The following is a 19,340-nucleotide window of genomic DNA, read 5'->3' as shown; positions in this document are numbered from 1 at the left end:
TCTCTGGGTGTCCCCACTGGAGCTGGGGTTGGGCCCTGTAACCTCCAGAACTCCCTTCCAATCCCAGCTGTGATGTGATTCTGTGACATGCAGGTATTATAAAGGTGTAAAAAGTAAAGACTGCTCTTATTTTTGCTATTATACCTCTGGTGTTACAAGCACAGCAAAAACTATTGTTTTTAAAATAACTGAAAAACTAACTAGAAGAATGCAGTTCTTGAAGTGTCTTTACTAGAATATTAATTTATCATATATTTGTATGTTTAAGCTTATGTAAGTTTTGCTTTGTACAAGGCGTCCCTTTTAAAAATAATTCTGCAACTTTGATCACCAAACCTTTCTCTAAATCACTGCTTTCAGTTTTTGTAAGTGCGTATAACAGCTGATGAAATTACGTGTGTCATAATTGTGTATTTCTTTCTTATTTCAAAATAGGCCTTGATGTCAAAAGCGAAGCATGCCAGCGATTTTTTCGAGATGGGTTGACAATATCTTTCACAAAAATCCTTACTGATGAGGCAGTGAGCGGCTGGAAGTTTGAAATCCATGTGAGTGTTTTTTTGTTGTTGTTTTGTTGTTGATGTCTTTTAAAGCAAGTGATTTTTAAAAGAAGAACAGGACCTGCATTCTTGACATTGAAGAGACTGCAGAGACTGAATGTAATTTTCAGAAATGACCACGTCAGAGAAGTGGGAGAGTTCTTGCGTATGTGGCTTTTGGGAGGAAAAATAATCTTTCCATCATTGTGGTTTCATCTTATTGCCTTTGTTGTTTTTGGAGGGAAATAGAACACAAAGGATGATGCTGGCAGAAACTGGACTTTGTATGTTCAGTAGGGCAACTCCTGTTCAATGGGCTGTCTTTGGATAGATGTCTAGATGCCTACCTATTTTTGTGTCCATGCTAGGATGAGAAGGCTTGCTTTTTTTAACAGAAGCTTTTAGTTGCCTACTAAATTCTGAATGTTTGTGGCAGCTATATTAATATTCAGAGCTATCTCTTGGACAGCCAGCCTTGTGCTATATGAGACCAAAAATATTTTGGTCTTTTTTCTAAATTAATTTTTAGCTGGATGCGGACTACATTTGTTCAAAGCCTTTATTGGAAGAGGTACAGAGTTTTAAGTACAGTGTTGTAAAAACTCTTATTTGACTCAGTAAGCTACTTGCACATGGTTCAGAATTTATAGGTTGTATTGGAATAGTCACCTGTCATATTATTGTGTTGTTTTTTCTTCATAGAGATGTATTATTAACAACACTCATCGACTAGTAGAACTCTGTGTGGCCAAGCTGTCCCAAGATTGGTTTCCCCTTCTTGAACTTCTTGCCATGGCCTTAAATCCTCACTGCAAATTCCATCTATACAATGGTACACGTCCCTCTGAAACAGTTCCTGCAGGAGTCCAGCTCGCTGAAGATGAACTTTATGCACGTCCTCCTGACCCACGCTCACCAAAGGTATGACAGCTTCTTCAGAACTACAAAACTGAGTGTGTTTATTTACTGGATACTTAGGAAACACAAGGTAGCCGTAGGGAAGTGTTTCTGGGGGAGGCATGGTGGCAAATACTTATTGTGGGTTGTTTTTTTTATATCACCAAAAAACTTTGGTTGGTTTTGACCCCTAATCAGTCATTATTTAATGTACACTTGCTCTTATAACTATTTCAGTCTTTGGTCTGCCATTGAACTGTACTGTGTTTTTGTGATAAACTGGCATAACTATTGCAGTGCTATTCCTACTGTGTTGTTTAGCTTGTTTCTGTTTGCCAGGTGATGGATGTGACTTCTCATTCCCTGTGATTTTTTTTTAAATGCCATATTTTAAGAAGGGGGTTATGTAATAATGTAGGATTTTTTTTTAATTTTTTTTTTTTTAATTTTTTTTTAATAGATCCCAAGTATAGTTTTATTGTGTTTTTTGTTGTTTTGCTTGTTTTTCTCAACTAATGATTCAGATTACTAATCTGTTTCAGTCCCTGGGTCTGGATTTTTCAGAGTTGTGTTCCAAGTGGGACTGGTACAAGTTCAGGAGCTAACTGAATTAGATTTTGTTGCTTGCTTGCTTTTTTGCTTTTCTTTTTTTTTTTTTTGGTAGCACTGCTAGCTATTGATATGTGAGAACAGAAGATAAAAGAACTCTGTGTCCTTGGACTTACTTGCATTGCTAGTCTTATAAATAAGAATGTTATTTTGTGTTCTTGCTGTGTTTTTATGTGGCATTATCACATCTAGGACCAGAAAAGAATACAATTGACATTATTTCTGTAGAAATTTAGCATCCAGACCTGAAATACGGACACTTTTATTCTTGGATATTTGATAAGTTACCTTGAGTAACTAATATACAGCAATTGTTCTTTCCTATGATAATGGGAAAGATAGTATTTCTAAGTATCTCCTTAAAACTGAATGTGTAAACAATATTGACTTGCTCCTTGTCAATTCAGTTACCTTCTAACAACTTTCTGTGAGAAGACATTTTTTAAAGTAACTTGATTACCAATGGATACTTGAAAGTAATCCCGAATAGTTATTTATACATGTCAAATAATTGTTGGTTATTATATTACAGGGTTGGCTAGTAGATCTTATCAACAAGTTTGGCACATTAAATGGATTTCAGATCTTGCATGACCGCTTCATGAGTGGATCAGCATTGAATGTTCAGATAATTGCAGCTCTCATCAAGTAAGTTTTTAAAGAATGTTTTACGTATTTGGACAAGTTGAGCTATGTTGAATAAATAAAAATATGAAACTTAGTGTTTTCTTGAAGCACTTGCCACATATATATATATATATCCCTTTCATTTCATGTGCTTTTAAGTAGAATTTATTGCTCCTTACTAACTTAATATTACACAACTATTAATTATGATGCTTTGATCACTTTTTTTTTTCTTTCCTTTTAGGCCATTTGGACAATGTTATGAATTTCTAACATTGCATACAGTGAAGAAATATTTCCTTCCTATTATAGAAATGGTTCCACAATTTTTAGAAAATCTAACAGATGATGAACTGAAAAAAGAAGCAAAGAATGAAGCCAAAAATGATGCTCTATCAATGATAATCAAATCTCTAAAGAACTTAGCTTCAAGAGTTCCAGGACAAGAAGAAACTGTAAAAAACTTAGAAATATTTAGGTTAAAAATGATTCTTAGGTAAGATGGTTCTCCCAATATGATATGCTACTGTTAATATTTGTTTCACACTAACTGCATTTAATTTCTCTTACAGGTTGTTACAAATTTCTTCTTTCAATGGTAAAATGAATGCACTAAATGAAGTTAACAAAGTAATATCCAGTGTATCGTATTATACTCACCGGCATGGTAATCCTGAAGAGGAGGAATGGCTTACAGCTGAAAGGATGGCAGTAAGTTCTCTTCACCTTAAATTATTGAAGAGATTTTTGTCCTCCTTATCGCTCTGCCCATAGAAGTAGCTATATATGATAGATGCTGAACACTGCTATGTAATATTCTAAACAATACATATCACATCATGGTAATAAGTCATTTACACAGTAGTCTTTCTGTTAAAAATGGCTGCATTTGTTCCAAAGCTTGTTAAATATTTTTTGTGCCACTAAAAACTTGTTTTAAGAAGAGATCCTTGAATAGCATGATTTCTATATGGTGTTTAAAAAAGAAAATGAAAAAAATTGGATCACGCTGGTTTCATCTTATGAAACTTTAGTGATGCCAAACCTAAAAATGAATGTTCATTAAATGAGAATCTAGTTCTTCTTTTATACATCAAATAAATTTTCTAGTCAGAATTGAGTAATCATTCTGCATTTCATTTTTCAGAAGTTGAAAGATGTAGAAAGTAAATAGAATTTCTATCTATTCTTTGGTAAAGGAAACTCTAGACATCCTATTTTGTGATTATATTTAATATTCATATGCTTTAGATATCATTCTGTGCTTCAGTGTGTAAGTGGCTAACTAATAAAATGAGCATCTGTAAAGTTAAGAATTTAACTCTTAAACTTTGTGGAACTTGAAGTTATTTTTGCACCATTGGTCAACATTGTAGCGAGTTACTGGTCTATAATCTGCAGAGGAACTGCTGGCAAAAAGAAATTCTTGCAAAATTTGACCTTTTCGATAAATAGGAAGATATGCTTTTTTCACACATTCCTTGTAGTTAATCATCTCAGACAAGGCCTCTGTTTTTAAGTAAAAACATCTAGATTTAAGTATTTCATGAGACCAGATTGAATGCTTCTGTAATCAAGGATACTGTATTTGAAAGAATACTTGTTTTCTTTCTTGATGTTCAGAATGCTGCTTTGCTTCAGTTGGTGTATAAAGCTATTTTCAGGCAATTGTGCCACTGGGAAAAATCCATCTACTTAAACATTGCTTGAATATTTCCCTCTAATTCAATTAGAAGCATTAAAAATACCTGTAAGTGGAAATATGGAAATAATCCAACATTTTTACACTTCATTTTTTTCCTATGCCTTTTTTGCATGGTATGATATAGAACGTACCAGTAGAGCTATAGAAATGTCTTAAACAATATATTTTCTATCAGTGGTTGTGAAGTGGAAAAGTTTTGTTCCTTGAGGAGAAGATTTGACCGTACTTCCCACCGACCGTTTGTTTGAAGTTGCTTGAATATTTTTTTTTAATGCTTTGAGATCATGATTTTAATAGGCTGGAAAAAAATGTTTTAAGATATTACAATGACTGGCATATTGGATTATTTTAAACATGGATTCTTTTTTTTAAGAAATGAATTTATATATAAACACCTTGTACTGCAACGTTCTGGATTCTCGTAGTTATAATACTTCATTAATCTGTAACAGATTGAACTTTTTCTTTTTAGCTTAAATGTTGTTAACAACACTTCAGTAATTAGAGATGACACTTCTTTCTTTTTACAATCAGGAATGGATCCAGCAGAATAATATTTTATCAATTGTGTTGAGAGATAGTCTTCATCAACCTCAATACGTAGAGAAGTTAGAGAAGATTCTTCGTTTCGTCATCAAAGAAAAAGCCCTCACTTTGCAGGATCTTGACAACATTTGGGCTGCACAGGTAAAGTATTAAGCTGTTAGTCTGCTCCTGAGCGGAGAGAAACTTGTTCTGTCGTGAACTGAGATGACTTGTGCTTCTTATAATTGGTATTAGACAAAACTTAAGATAGATCTGCAGTCAAGTAGTGTTCGTTTTGGGGACTTTCTGTCTCAGAATTATCTTCTCAAGTATATTCAGTGAAGGAGGTCAACTGCACATGTATATAAAGTCTTCAAAGAGCTATGTCCTCTAGGAATCAACCTTTATGGCTCAGGTCCACAAGTGCTGGTTACTTCTTAAGAGCTACGTTTTAGAAGCACAGGATCAGGCAGTACCACATGCTGTAAGCCAACTCAACCAGAGTTAAATGTGGCTTGTGATGTTTTAGATGCTTAGAGGGTTTTTTGCAATTCTGAGCTTAACAGTCTAAAAAAAAATTAAGATATTTAACTATGACCAGAGGAGGGCAACAAAGCTGATGAAACAGCTGGAGGGCATATGTTATGAGGAGAACCTGAGGGAACTGGGCTTGTAAAGGCTGAGGGATAACCTCTGAGCAGGGCAAGTAGGGAGAGATGTGCTCATCTTTCCTTCTTGTTATCTTGTGACAGTATGCTTGAGAGTGGCTCAAAGCTGCATCAGACTGGACATTAGGAGCAATTTCCTTTCCTCTGAGGTGGTCAAACACTGGAACAGGCTTGCTGAAGATGTAGATGATGCCCTGTACTTCTCATTGTTTGGGGTATTTGGATAATGCCCTATATGATGTGATTTAATGTTTTGGGAGGTGTTTTTGTTCGTTTTTAAAGTTAGCAAGTATTTAGAAGCCCTCAAGGATGAGCCAAGTCTGAGTTAAGGAGAAAAGAAAAAAAAAAAAAAATAAAAATATATATATATATATATATATATATTTTATATAAATAAATAATTTTTATTTATAAAAATGAAATAAATAGTTTTTATATAAATAAATAAATATGTATATATAAATGAGGATTAAATACATCAAGAGAAAATGTATCGTTATTCTCTAAATTCACCACAATTTAATGTAAATTTAAGGCATGCGATTAAGATTTCTAAGGCAAGGCGTATTCGTTTAATTTTTGCTGTTTTAAAGTGAGCTACTGATGCAGGCTTGAAATGATTTCAAAACTGCTTATACGTGCATTTTGTACAGGACTAATTACATAAAAGGGTTGGTTTTTTTCTATGTATGGTTTTTTAATTCTCCACTTAGAGAAGATTTTTCTGTCATATATCTGCTGTTGATTCATGTAACCTGAAGTTGTTTTTCCATGAGTGCAGGTTTAAAGCACGGGATGCATTATCCTATGGGGAATTGTAGGAAAGCAGTGTTAAAAGTCAGCCTTTTTTTTTTTCTTCCTCCTTTAAATGTCAAAGTGATGATATACACCAAACTCTAATTGAAAATGCTACCTAGTATATAACTCAACACCTTGACAGTGTTGATGACAGATGTTGGTCAATTTTGTCTTCTTAACAGGCAGGAAAACATGAAGCCATTGTAAAGAATGTACATGATCTCCTTGCAAAATTAGCTTGGGATTTCTCTCCTGAACAGCTTGATCACTTGTTCGATTGTTTTAAGGTAACTATGCGTGCTTTTTCCTATTCAGGAAATGGGTTGCACTTCCAAGAAATAGCTAAGTCCAGCCTGTTTTGACTACCAGTGAAATAGACACTGGTGTATTGTTAAGTTTTACAGGCATATCTGTGATGTTGATTTAAAGGTGCTTAAAGTCTCAAAGTTGAGTACATCTTATCTATAAATACTAGAACTGCTCAGTTTTGAGTTATACATTGCAATTATTTTTAATGAAAGAAATATGAAAGCTATTTATATAGTTTATAGTTGCATCTTTATATTTTCTGCATCATATTTACAGTTTGAACTATAACATATGAAATTAAAAAGTGTAGTTTTCATATTAAATAAAATCTATCTTTAGGCAAGTTGGACAAACGCAAGCAAAAAACAGCGTGAGAAGCTACTTGAGTTAATCCGTCGTCTTGCAGAAGATGACAAGGATGGTGTGATGGCACACAAAGTGCTGAACCTTTTGTGGAATTTGGCTCACAGCGATGATGTACCAGTTGATATCATGGACCAGGCTCTTAGTGCCCACATTAAAATCTTAGATTACAGCTGTTCACAGGTGGGTAATCTGGAATGATTTTTGTTGTGAAATCAGTCGCTAGCAGTTTCGTTTTACTCCCTGAGGAAAGTGTGTGTGGTTTTTGATAATAGAACAAAAGTGTTCTTCATAATGAAGTGAAAGAATGAATATTCAGGCATTTATTAAAATGTGACAGAATGTATTTTAAATAACACAGTTGGGGCTTTAATTGGAGAGTGAAATAGAGATTTTCCTGTCTTGTTTACAACTACTAAAGCAATTGGCAATATACTATATATACTATAATAACCATATGTGAGTTGCCAAGAACCCAATCAAAATAAGTAGGTGGAGCATCTCTCCACCCATCTTTTTAATTAGAGAGGTAGGTGTCACATAGTATCTTACTAGCATGCAGTCCTGATCTGTTTATCTTATGAATGCATGCTTCAGTACTCAGTTGAATGTAGTATTTGCTTAGCTTTGTATATACTGTGTTAGAAGCAAATAAGTAGGGGAATTATTATGGTTTTTGAAAAGCTCTTAATTGCAAACCCTTGTTCTTTAAGGATCGAGATACACAAAAGATCCAGTGGATAGATCGTTTTATAGAAGAGCTTCGCACAAATGACAAATGGGTCATTCCTGCACTGAAACAAATTAGAGAAATTTGCAGTTTGTTTGGTGAAGCACCACAAAACTTGAGGTAAGAATGGAATGCAAATACAGTATTTTCTCTTCAGCAGTGCATGTCAATAGGACAAGGGGAAACATCCATAGCATAGGAAGTTCCACCCAAATGTGCATAAGAACTTCTACACAGTGAGGGTGATGGAGCATTGAAACAGGCTGCCCAGAGAGGTTGTGGAGTCCCCTTCTCTGGAGATGTTCAAGACCCATCTGGACGCCTACCTGTACAGCCTGATCTTGGGAGCCTGCTTTGTGGGTGGGGGTTGGACTTAGACGATCTCTAGAGGTCTATTCCATCCCCTTCAGATCTGTGATTCTGTGTCAATTATAAGTTGAAAGGGCAGGAATGACCAATTTTTTGCTGTATTTTTCTTTATGGAGGCAGGCAGAACTTGAGTTAAATGATTTGTATTTGAGGATGCTATTGGGTTTATTTTAATGTATATAGACAGCCTTCAAACACATGGTGTCCAGTAAGAAAGCTCTTTTTTTTCTCAAATGTGCTTTTACTCATTTTTAGAATGGTAGACTGATTTATAGCTATTTGGATTTGTTCTCTGTTGTTTATGGACTTCTATGCCTTACAGTGAAATGAGCACACAACGTATAAAGAATAAACATTATTTTGTGTGCAAGTTTGGTACCTTGTGGTACCTGTTCAAGTTGGACAATTCTTAGCACAATACTGTAACAAAGGAGCTTTGCTCTGACTTAGTGAAGTGGAACTCATCCAAAGTACCAACTGAGTTTCTGCTCTGAATTAATCTTGGGAAGAACTTCTCTTTTTGTTGTAGAAATTCAGGTTCCTTGTAAGGCAAGCAGTTAGATGACTTGAATCTTTTTCTGATCAGATATTTTGTTCATTTGCCACATTTGAAAGAAACCTTCGCAGCAGTAAAGCGTCAGTCTTATGCAGAAACAACTAAAGCTGCTGATGGTCTGCATACATAAGTATAAATTACCTTATGCCATTGGTATTGTAGAGATTCTTTTAGGGATCATTTAAGTGTTTCTAATAAATTTTGAAGTTGAGGAAAGCGGCAAATTGGTTATACAGTTGCTTTGGCAACATTTAAATTCTGAAAACATGGCATTTCTTTGTGGAGTTTAGCTTAAGGAGAATTGTCGTAGTGTTAGGAAGTAATTATTGCACTGGTTATAGGATACCTGTTAGTACTAAGGAATAGTCAACTTCATTACTCAGCAGATTGATTTTTATTGTTTATACAATTGGTTGTCATATTTTTCTGTGTTGAATGAAGGGAAGAGTCTCCTGCAGGGCCAGTCTTAGATTGACCTGGATCTATCCTAGCAGTAATTTTGGAGACTAATCTCATACTTGTTGAGGAGAATGAACTGAATATTGGCAGGACCTTCTGCAAGAGTTAAAGAGTTTTGTGGCTGCACTGGGGCAACAGTTCATTTGGCCTCAAGTTTTGTTTCTTGAAACCTAAAAGTAGAATTTGCTGGTTTCAGCCTGTTATTTACACTTCTAATATCTGTTTTTAATGTCTGATAGCATGTATTGGTCTAATGGAAGATCCCTCAACTTGGAAAGCTGAGTTATGTGCAGTATTAGGCAAGTTATATGTGCAGATAAATGATCTTATTGTTTTGAAATAAAGCCATTTAAATTAAGTAGTTGGGTCTTTGTCACTCTGAGAATAGTTTTCTAGCAAATAAAGATGCAGTTTAGTTGTTGTATGTTTTTATTACCATTTCCAAATTATTTTGGCATCCATCTCAAAATGGTAATTTTTCTTGCTGTACGTTCTCTTTTAATATCCACTCAAGAGAACAGCAGTGAGAAGGTGACAGTTTTGCTGTTAACATCAACTTTTCATGCTCATCATCTTAATAGTAAAGCAGTATGTCACAATGGAAACATCAATTAGGCCAACCTTAGATGCTTAAGGGATAATTCTGTAGTTTCATGTGAAGTCTGTTTTAATTGTAGAAAGCAAGCTTGAAAAATCTTGTCAGATCAGCTTTTTTTCCTGTGCACAGAGACTATCACGTTGCCTTGGACTCCATCCTAGCAGATGGCTAAAATAGCAGTATAAGTGTTCCTCACAAATACTGTGCAACAACTCGTAGCTCATAACTCTAGTTATTATAATTAAACTTTTTGAACTGGTTGCTAAGCAAAGTGAATCCATGTGTCCAAATTTACTATTTGTGCATGTGAGTTAGGAGATGTGATAAATACCTTTTGGAAGATCTCCTTAGCTTTTGCAGATAATGCTTGCCTATAGCTGTGTTTAATAAGATTGGTACAAATGCATATTATTGTGGGTATACGAGTACATATGTCAGCAGCTTGATTCAGCAAAAATACTCTCTCTTGTTTGTGCTGGTTCCTTTAGTTGTTTCATCATATGTATTTCCCAAAGTATCAAAGTTCTTTTTTAATGTTGTCCTTTGTAAATGCATCTTTCTGTCTAGAGCTGACCTCCCAGGTAGCCACAAAACAGACATCCAGTTTTCTGCTAGTTTTACTGCTAGTTTATGCTGAGCAAAGGGAGTTGACCAAGCTGGAATGAAGTATAATTGGAAGCTTCTCACAGTGAAAACAAAAGATATTCTTTCCGTATATATGAAGTTATTTATGTTTTCTGCCTTTCTGCTTTCATTTCACTTAATCTTTTTTAACACAGTTTCTACTTTAAGTGTTGCTTTTTTGAAAGCATTCTGGAAAACTCTACATGTTATGCAACTTCATCTTTTGATGATTTCTCTGCTTTGCATGCCAAATTCTGTTGGTAGCAGATAATATGGCTGTGGATATCTGTTAATGGCTTCTGTCTTTTAAACCCAGATTGACAGCGTTCTTTGGTCTGATGAATCAATTTAGCTGTTGTTGCATCTACAGTGAAATGTGGTTATCAGATGCGTAATCAGTAACAGCTGGGGCTGAAATCTCTTGCCTTCCCTACTGTTCTTGAAAGATATTGTGATAACTGTAGTGTTGTAGATGAGACGGATGAGAGTTCCTACCAGTAATCTATTGGCTAATTCTGGAATCTAAGTGCTGAACGAAAGGAAAACAGTTCTGAAACCTTATTTAATTTTTTCTTGGTCAGGCTATGTGATCATCAGAGAGGCAGTACAATAAATAGCTGCTTTTTTCCCCTCTCTCTCTCTCAGTAGAACTGTGCAAATCGGTGTTAGTCATGCAGATGAGACTGAGTGCCCTGAACTGGAGGAGTTGAGGCCTTCTGAGGTTATTCTACAGGGGTGATTAGTCCCACATTCTAGAATTTGATAGCATTCATGGCATGTGGTTTTAAACTCTAAAACTGCAGCATGTTTAGCTGCTCGGATGCTTTGATATCGTTTGTACGTTCTGCAGCTGTGCCATCCTTGTTAAGTAACTACTGTAATTGCTGGTAAAACTAGTATTGTTTTCAGAAGAGAAAAAAGAATGCTGTCAGAGAATTAATACTCTGTATGTTGTAGATACTTCATCAAAACTTGAAACTTGCATTAAAGGCGTGGATTTCCTAAGTAGATTTATGAACTGTTACATCCATATCTCCTCAGCTTTTCTGACAACATTTGCATTTTAATTTCAGTCAAACACAGCGAAGTCCCCATGTGTTTTACCGACATGACTTAATCAATCAACTTCAGCACAATCATGCCCTAGTGACATTGGTTGCAGAAAATCTGTCTGCCTATATGGAAAGCATGAGGCAGTATGCTAAAGGTAAGTTTTAAACAAAAATTAGCCTCATAAAATAGCGTGTGAGAGCTCCAGCTGCAAATGCAATTGAAAGCAGATTATCATCATGAAGTAACTGTTTGTATGTTTATTTTAGAACATTTGTGAGTCTGATAGCCTTCGGGGTGTTGTCAGACTGGTCAAGAAAAACTTAAAATGCAACTGTTTTTATTCATGGTTGCAGTTATGGGGAAGTGGTATTCTCATTTATATATGGACTGATAATCTTGCCCTACTTAGACTAGAGTGGTTATCTCTGTGGAAGGTCCTAATATTAATCTTGGATTTTCTTCCACATCTATTTTGCATTTTGTTTAGTATCCTTTTAGAAGTTCTTTTATCACTTCTGCTGTTTGTTTTTTTTAATCATGCGGTTCTGCTTAGCTGCTTGCTGTATTTGTTAGCGGTAATACTTTGGCAGCACACTGTGCTAGTACTGATAAATTTCAGTGTAGACTCAACCCTGCGCTTATTATTTTATCCTCTTATCCTTGAAGGAAACTAGCTTTCTAGATTCTGAAGTAGGGAATCAAAATGTTGGACAAGGACCTTCCCTGCAATTCTGTACTGCAGAACTCTATGTGTTAAACAAAGCCAGTGGAATAGAGAAGGAAATTCACCCTGATACATCTCTTTCACTGACTGAAACTAGGAGCCATCCTATTCTGGAGCTGCTTACTACCAGGCTTTGCATCTTGAAAGTGGCACAGTATATTCTGTAGGAATTTAGTGGTGGTTGTTCAGAGAAGACGGAATGTGTGTGTACTGCACAAAAAAATACACAAAGTGTATTTGTGTGTGGGTATCTTTTCCTATACCTACACACCTTTAGTTCTGGAACTGATTTGGAGTACTCAATATAAATACCTAAGATAAGTCTTTGAAAACTTGTTTTACTAGTGGTGCAATGTGAAGATGATAGCTTCAGCCTGGTACAGGTCAATTAAAACAACATTTAAGCTAAATCTGTGTACCACTGCTGTATTTTGCTGTTCAGCGAAACATGTGAGAGTTTACTGTAATCAGAGTTGCTTCATTAATGAGAATGTTGTTCTAATTATATTAAAATGTTACTAAATGCTTCATTCTCAAGCAAAAGTTTCTAAGCTTAATCTTGTTTGAGAAGGTGGAATAGAATGTATGTTTTTCTGTGTAACTATTGTAAACTATTAAGCTATGCAAAAGTAAAATAAAAACAATTCCATTTATTCTTCTTAAGCTTCTATCTTAACTATATGGATAACTCTTTTTTTTTTTTTTTTGCTTTGTCAGCAATGAAAATCTAGGGTTCAACCTTAGTGTTATGAAGGAAACATAATCAGCAGCTGTATTCCAGTGCAATTTTGTTTTTGTCCAGAAATAGCCTTCTTGTGTTATTCGTATATGAACTGTCATCCATTAATTTTAAACTCTGAAAGGAAAAGGTCATATTTGACAATGTTACCTATCAAATGGTCAATGGCTTTGGCAGAAAAATTAAGCTAGTGTCTTGTAGACATTTTGTCTTTGGCTAAAAAGCACATCCCATTTTCCTGCTCCACTCACCTCATCCTTTTTGCACACACTGTGACTCTTAAGAAAGTAGTAATTGAATTATCTTCAGCACAGTAGGAATTAAAAATGTGTGGAATATAACTGGTGTGTACTCACAAAGCAATTATATTGTGCTTTCTGGAGATGAAGCTGCTGCAGAACTTCTTGCCATTTGCAACAAAGTGCAAAAATAGAGGGACAGTAATAATTTTTCTTTCTTCCTGTAAGCAATGAATACTTTGTCCTCAGAAAGAGGTGTTCCAGGCCAGACTAGATAGGGCTTTGGGCAGCCTCATCTAGTGAGAGCTATCCCTGCTTGTGACAGGGTGGTTGGAACTGGATGATCTTTGAGGTCCCTTCCAGCTCAAGCTGTTCTGTGATTCTGTGATTTATTTATTTTTTCTGTTGTCTTTCTACTGAACTTGTTCCTTCCCCCGACTCTTAAGAGTCAGGGAAAAATCATCAGAATCCTCTGTAAGAAAAGGTGACTGGTATTGTAACATCATCCTAAAAAAGGGCATTGTGATGTGTGTTTTTTTTAAGTAACCATATGATACATCATTAATTTTATATGTATCTGCTTCTTAACATAGACATTTTCAGTAATACTTTTGTACTGGTTAATCAAGTTTTGGTGACAAACAATGCTGTTCAGATGCTGAGTTGATATATAAAAGGTAGATCTTAATTCTAAATACTTGAAATTTGTTTGTCAGAAACTTTGCAAACATCAGACTTGACATGATTTAATCTCAGTAGATTAGATTTTGTATTAACAGTTCTCTTGAGTTTCTTGTTTCTTTCTTCTAATACTTAAATACTTTTATTTGCTGGTTTTATATGCTTTGTTTTGCGTTTTTCTCACTATTTCTGCAATTGCTCGTTTATGCTCACTTCATTAGGATTTTGAAGGCGGACAGAATGTTTCCACTTTTCTAGTCATTATGATTTAAGTACTGGTCTTTTGATTTCCCTTTTATTTCATTTTTAAGCTGATGTATCTTTTGTATGTTGTATATAGCGTTGTGTTTATGGCAGTTCTATTTATTTTGAAACACACGTGATGCACTTCAGGTGTTAAATTTGGTGGGTTTTTTTTTGTTGTTTTTTTTTCCCTTCCTTGATTACAGTAGGAAGGTGATGATTTCAGTTCTTAAGATGAGTTTTACCATGAGTGAATGTTACTATGATAATAGTCTTCCACAGATGGGTTGTCTTAGTTAAATGAAGTCTGTACAACTTTCCACACAAGGGGTAGAGTAATAATTATTTTTATAATGGAACTGTCGTGCTGAACATGTAACATGATGAAATACTTCCTAGTATTACTGGTCAACTGTCAGCCCTGTGTATAGTAGAAGTATATAACAAAGAAGCGCTTCCTGTTTTGGAGGATTCAAAAATGTATAAATGTCCAATGGTTTCTAATTTATGACTAGCAATTATTGTCTTAACTGCTGAACAAAAGGAATATATATTTTTTTTAATTTGAATTAATGTAATGTTTTTTTAAGTTCTACTTCTGAAGGTAACATCAGTATGCAGTAATATTTCAACAGTAAGTCTCAATCAGGGTATTCATCTGTGGCAACGTAACTAGCTCTTGATGTAGCTGTTCTCTTCAGTTTGCATGCGGAATTAAAATGGTTATTATATTAACAAGTTGAGAGATACCCAGCCTTTACCTCTTATGGAGGAAAAATTCAAAACGCAAACTTGTTTGTATGAAGCAAACAGCTGTTTGCTGAACATTACTCTGCGATTTGACAAATAGCAGATAAAAAGTTTTATGTGCTATTTCCACATTGTGCAACTTCTGCTTTCGATCTTGTCAGTATCACAGGGATTTGTTTTTATCCTTGCAAGCTTTACAGTAAGTAAATTTGTCATACAGTTACTTCCTCTTTGTGTTCTCACGTATATAGCTACTTAGAAAAGAATTAAAGAATTGGAGTTGTGGTTTTCTCTGAGGGTAAAACAAGCTAGGGAGAAGATGTTCAATAATGAAACTAGAGCATCTTTAGGAAAAAGCACTGGGTAATGTGAATGGTGTACTTTTACTGTGACTGACTTATTTCCCAAAGAAAATGTGTTTAAGTAAGGAAAAATTTGAGTAGAATGTAGGTTCTTAATTATTCTGCAATACTTTAGTTATACTGAATGATGAGCACGTGCATCTGCCCTTAGGTATTCGTTGATAAACCTCAGCAATCTTTTCCTGTGCCCATTTTCATTTAGAATGTATATTAACTGTTAGCAGGTTTCTGAAAATGGCTTTCTTACTCCTTCCTGAAAATGCGTTAGGTTTTGATTTTGTTCAGGCCGTGAAGTCTTCAAATATGTTCTGTCCTTCAAGAAGTCCACGTGTCTTCTTGGCTTGTGTTGTCTGATAAAGCTTTTTATACTTGCAGAGCATGGTGAATATGATCCGCAAACTGTAAGACCAGGAAGCAGATACAGTCATGTGCAAGAAGTACAGGAGCGACTTAATTTCTTACGGTTAGTTCTAACTTGATCATTCTCTTCTCTAGGAGTATTTCAGATACTTGAAAGAAGTTCATGGTAGCTATATCTCTCATCTTTTAAAACTCAGATGCAGTAATGTACTAAGTGTGTGTTTTTGGTTGGTTTTTTTTTTTTCCCCCAGAGGTCTTCTGTGTTAGTGTAAGAATTAAAACTTATTAGCATCTATGTAGTCCAAGACTTGAATTCTACTGTAAGATCTCTATGGGATATTTCTATGTCCGGAACCCTACTGACTTGAGTATGGTGTGCATATGTATGCAGTTACATACATATTAGGATAATGTATCTAAACATTTTAAATACTCCAAAGAAGATGTGTTGTACCACACCAAATCTTAAGTCCACAGTCGTAAACTGGCATACAACTAAGGTTGTTAGTCTTAAGAGAAACAGACAAAAATTACTTGAATGGCTTTTTAATACCAGTTGTTTGAATGTAAAAAAGCAAAGGATCTCTGCTCGTGACAGAGCTGCATTCTGTTGATTCTTTGCAGGCTTTCTCCCAACTTTATTTTTTAACTCTGTTCTGATGTTCAGACAAGTAATATTATATGAACTGTCAAGTTGTGAAATCTTTTAAGCTTATTTTTAAGAACATTGTAAAAATTATTTAGAAACTTCAGAGTGATTTTTGTGAATTGAAATTAAGTGTTAAATAGCCATTTAAGTTGTACAGTAGGATATGCATAGCAAACTTGATTTATCACTTCTACTTGGTAAAAATATCTTCTTTTTAAATTCACTAGTTCTTTTCTTTTACATAAAAAAGACCTTGAATTTAAAAAAAGAAATGATTCTGAAGAACTTTGATTATCCTGTGTTTTTCCTGAAACATTCTTAGTATTAACCTTTTAAATTTGTTTTTAATAGTTCTTTAATAAGATTTATCACAAAGGAAAAACTTAGAACTAGTTTTTTTCATTTCTGACTTCTGTTCCTAGTTCTGTTCCATATAATTGATGCATCCTTTTGTTATTTTGCTAATGACCAGAGAAATGATTTCTTACATTGTAACCTGACTTTTAAACTGACCTGTTTACATTAGGAGATGCACATGCTTATGTAATATGTATAAGACACTTAGTATTGTTCTGTAAAATATTAGTCTAATTTTGTTTCTTAATTGGAATGTAATGTTTTGATGCCTGTGGACTTTTGCTAAGAAATCATGAGACTAACTATGAGAGGGCTGATGACATAAATGAAGATTTTAGGATTGTATTTTTGTGACTGATCGATGTTGTGTGTATATACAATACGTATTCAACTTTTTGCTTGTATTTCTTATTGAATTGTTACTCCAGATGTTAATTAGACAGTGCTGTTAATTGTCTTTTTGTTTTGCTCAAGATTTTTATTGAAGGATGGTCAGCTGTGGCTCTGTGCCCCTCAGGCGAAGCAAATATGGAAGTGTTTAGCTGAAAATGCTGTTTATCTTTGTGATCGCGAAGCCTGTTTTAAATGGTATTCCAAACTAATGGGGGATGAACCAGACTTAGACCCTGACATTAATAAGGACTTCTTTGAAAATAATGTGCTTCAGCTGGATCCTTCCCTATTAACAGAAAATGGAATGAAATGTTTTGAACGTTTCTTCAAAGCTGTGAACTGTCGAGAAGGAAAGCTAGTAGCAAAGAGACGAGCCTATATGATGGATGATCTGGAATTAATAGGATTAGACTACCTTTGGAGGGTAAGTTAATTAGAGGAAACATCTGAAAGATTAACAGTTGAAGTCTTTTTCAATCTTGGTTTGTTGTTTTTTTTTTTAATATATATTTTCAAGAATGTGTAACTTATTAGTTACAGACTGAAATTACAGAAAGCTTATTTATCAAATAAATACATGGGCATTGGCTCTGCTGTATTCCTAACAGGTAAGTAAATTGGTGGCTGTGCAAGCTGCTCAATGAACTTGAGAGCTTGAGCATGCACATGAAATGAAAAACATTCATATGCTGTTTAGGAAGAAAGGATCGTTTCTGGTGAATTTTCTCCGTAATCCACCTTTACTTCATTTTATGTACTTCAACATTTCTTCTAATATGGTAAACTGGGATGATTCCTGATAAGTCTGAGTGATGACTGGTTTGATTCTCTCTTGTATCCACAACCTTTTACCTAAACAAGGTTATAGCTTTTCAATAGAAGTATTGCAGTTTTTGTGTAAAAGTGATCTGAAACTTGCCAAATGTAGTAGTGAAAAGCAGAAATTTGGTGCTTAGTTGTTTTTAGTTTTTCTTGTATTGAAGAGCTGCATAGAACCCACACTAGCACATGGCATGATTATCGTGGCTGTTTTTTGGACAACATGCTGTTTATTACTGAAGAGTCTTCAATTTTGTCAGTGGCTTGTTGAATGTGTAGGTTTTTTAATAATCAAAATCATTGTTATAATGGTCAAAACTAAAGTAGATAAATATTTTCTTGCAAATAAGTTTGCATGCAGTAGTTGAGTACATAATGCCCATGTGAAGCTAGACATAATTGCAGCATATATTAGTTGTGGAAATCAGCTTTCTTGGCTCTGCCCAACTGATTGGCAGCATGAGAACTCACGATGCTTTAGTCTCCCCTTATAGGGTCTGCTTTCAGTACCCATTCTGATCTGATGAATAGTAATGAAAATTTAGATTATCAGGTAAAAAGAGCTCAAGTCCTTGCATCCCAATGACCCAGCCCCAGGCATCTAAAGTACTTTAAAACTCTATTTATTTTATCTTTAATGTAATTTGTTTAAGCATCTCAAAACCTTTTGTTTTATAATGCTGTTCTTATTATTGTGGTTTAAATGCCCAGATATCCTAAAGGAAAGCTAATAGAGCTTACAAATCTAGCACATTTAAATGGAGCCAGATGTATGTTACTTGAGGACAGACTCGAATACTGTTATTTTAACAAGTTGTTTCATTCTCTGAAACAAGTGAAAATGAAAGTGAATATTTGAAGTCTACTTTCATTCTATTTATAGAAACATCAGCTTTTGTTGTAAACATCCTTAAAGTGCTAATTTCTTAATTTTGACTCTTACACAGTTAACTTGTATAACTTGTACTGGTTGTATATAACTTAAGAATTTTAGCCACATCTAAGCCTTATGCATTAGACTACTGTTCTGTCAGGATGCTTGCATCATGTCATTTTGCTTTTAAATTTTATACCAGAAAGTTGTAGCATATTCTAATACTTGTTGGTTGGTTTGTTTTTTACTATGCTAGGTTGTGATTCAGGGAAACGATGACATCGCAAATAGAGCAATTGATCTTCTTAAAGAGATCTATACTAACCTTGGTCCAAGGTTACAAGTTAATCAGGTAAGATTATAATATACATTATAATATGATAGGGAAAATCATAGGTAAAATTCAGTGCAGTATTCTTATGCTTGAAAGTTTGAATAGTTTCCATGTTTTAAAAAGTATACTCAAAAGTCCAGCTGTCAAATTCTGGTCAGATGTGGAATTAAGAGCACCAACGTGTTTGTTAGCTAGATATGTTGAGTGTTGTCACAAGCTAGTCTAATATTTTTATGCTTTGAATCACAGTGTCACAAATAATTGTCAAGATGAACTCTAGCAAATTAGATATTGTCTCCCTCTGTTAGTATTTGCTGGGAGAGAGAGAGGTCAGGGGAAATACAGTGTTGGGATTTAACAAATTTGTGGTTGGTGTATTATCCAGAC

General features: G+C 34.7%; 1 protein-coding gene across 4 annotated transcripts in view; it reads left to right on the top strand.

Annotated features, from left to right (window-relative positions):
- Positions 1-19,340, top strand: part of USP9X (ubiquitin specific peptidase 9 X-linked) — an 88,521-nt gene that overhangs the window by 31,334 nt on the left and 37,847 nt on the right. For all 4 annotated transcript variants that reach the window (XR_014939859.1, XM_085530198.1, XM_015884801.3 and 1 more), the window contains exons 5-17: positions 436-548; positions 1,242-1,460; positions 2,578-2,693; positions 2,917-3,168; positions 3,245-3,383; positions 4,912-5,064; positions 6,551-6,655; positions 7,017-7,223; positions 7,754-7,890; positions 11,450-11,583; positions 15,543-15,630; positions 17,008-17,350; positions 18,876-18,971. Coding sequence is in view for 3 of the 4 variants with exons in the window: in XM_085530198.1 (XP_085386324.1) it covers positions 436-548; positions 1,242-1,460; positions 2,578-2,693; positions 2,917-3,168; positions 3,245-3,383; positions 4,912-5,064; positions 6,551-6,655; positions 7,017-7,223; positions 7,754-7,890; positions 11,450-11,583; positions 15,543-15,630; positions 17,008-17,350; positions 18,876-18,971 (2,102 nt within the window). In the remaining variant the exon portion in view is untranslated. The remainder of the gene's footprint in view (positions 1-435; positions 549-1,241; positions 1,461-2,577; positions 2,694-2,916; positions 3,169-3,244; positions 3,384-4,911; positions 5,065-6,550; positions 6,656-7,016; positions 7,224-7,753; positions 7,891-11,449; positions 11,584-15,542; positions 15,631-17,007; positions 17,351-18,875; positions 18,972-19,340) is intronic.

Source organism: Coturnix japonica, chromosome 1 (genome assembly GCF_054131305.1).
Source record: "Coturnix japonica strain WE chromosome 1, WE-NBRP24, whole genome shotgun sequence".
NCBI lineage: Eukaryota > Metazoa > Chordata > Aves > Galliformes > Phasianidae > Coturnix > Coturnix japonica.
Note: the sequence above shows the minus strand (reverse complement) of the source record. Positions and strands in the feature narration are given on the sequence as shown.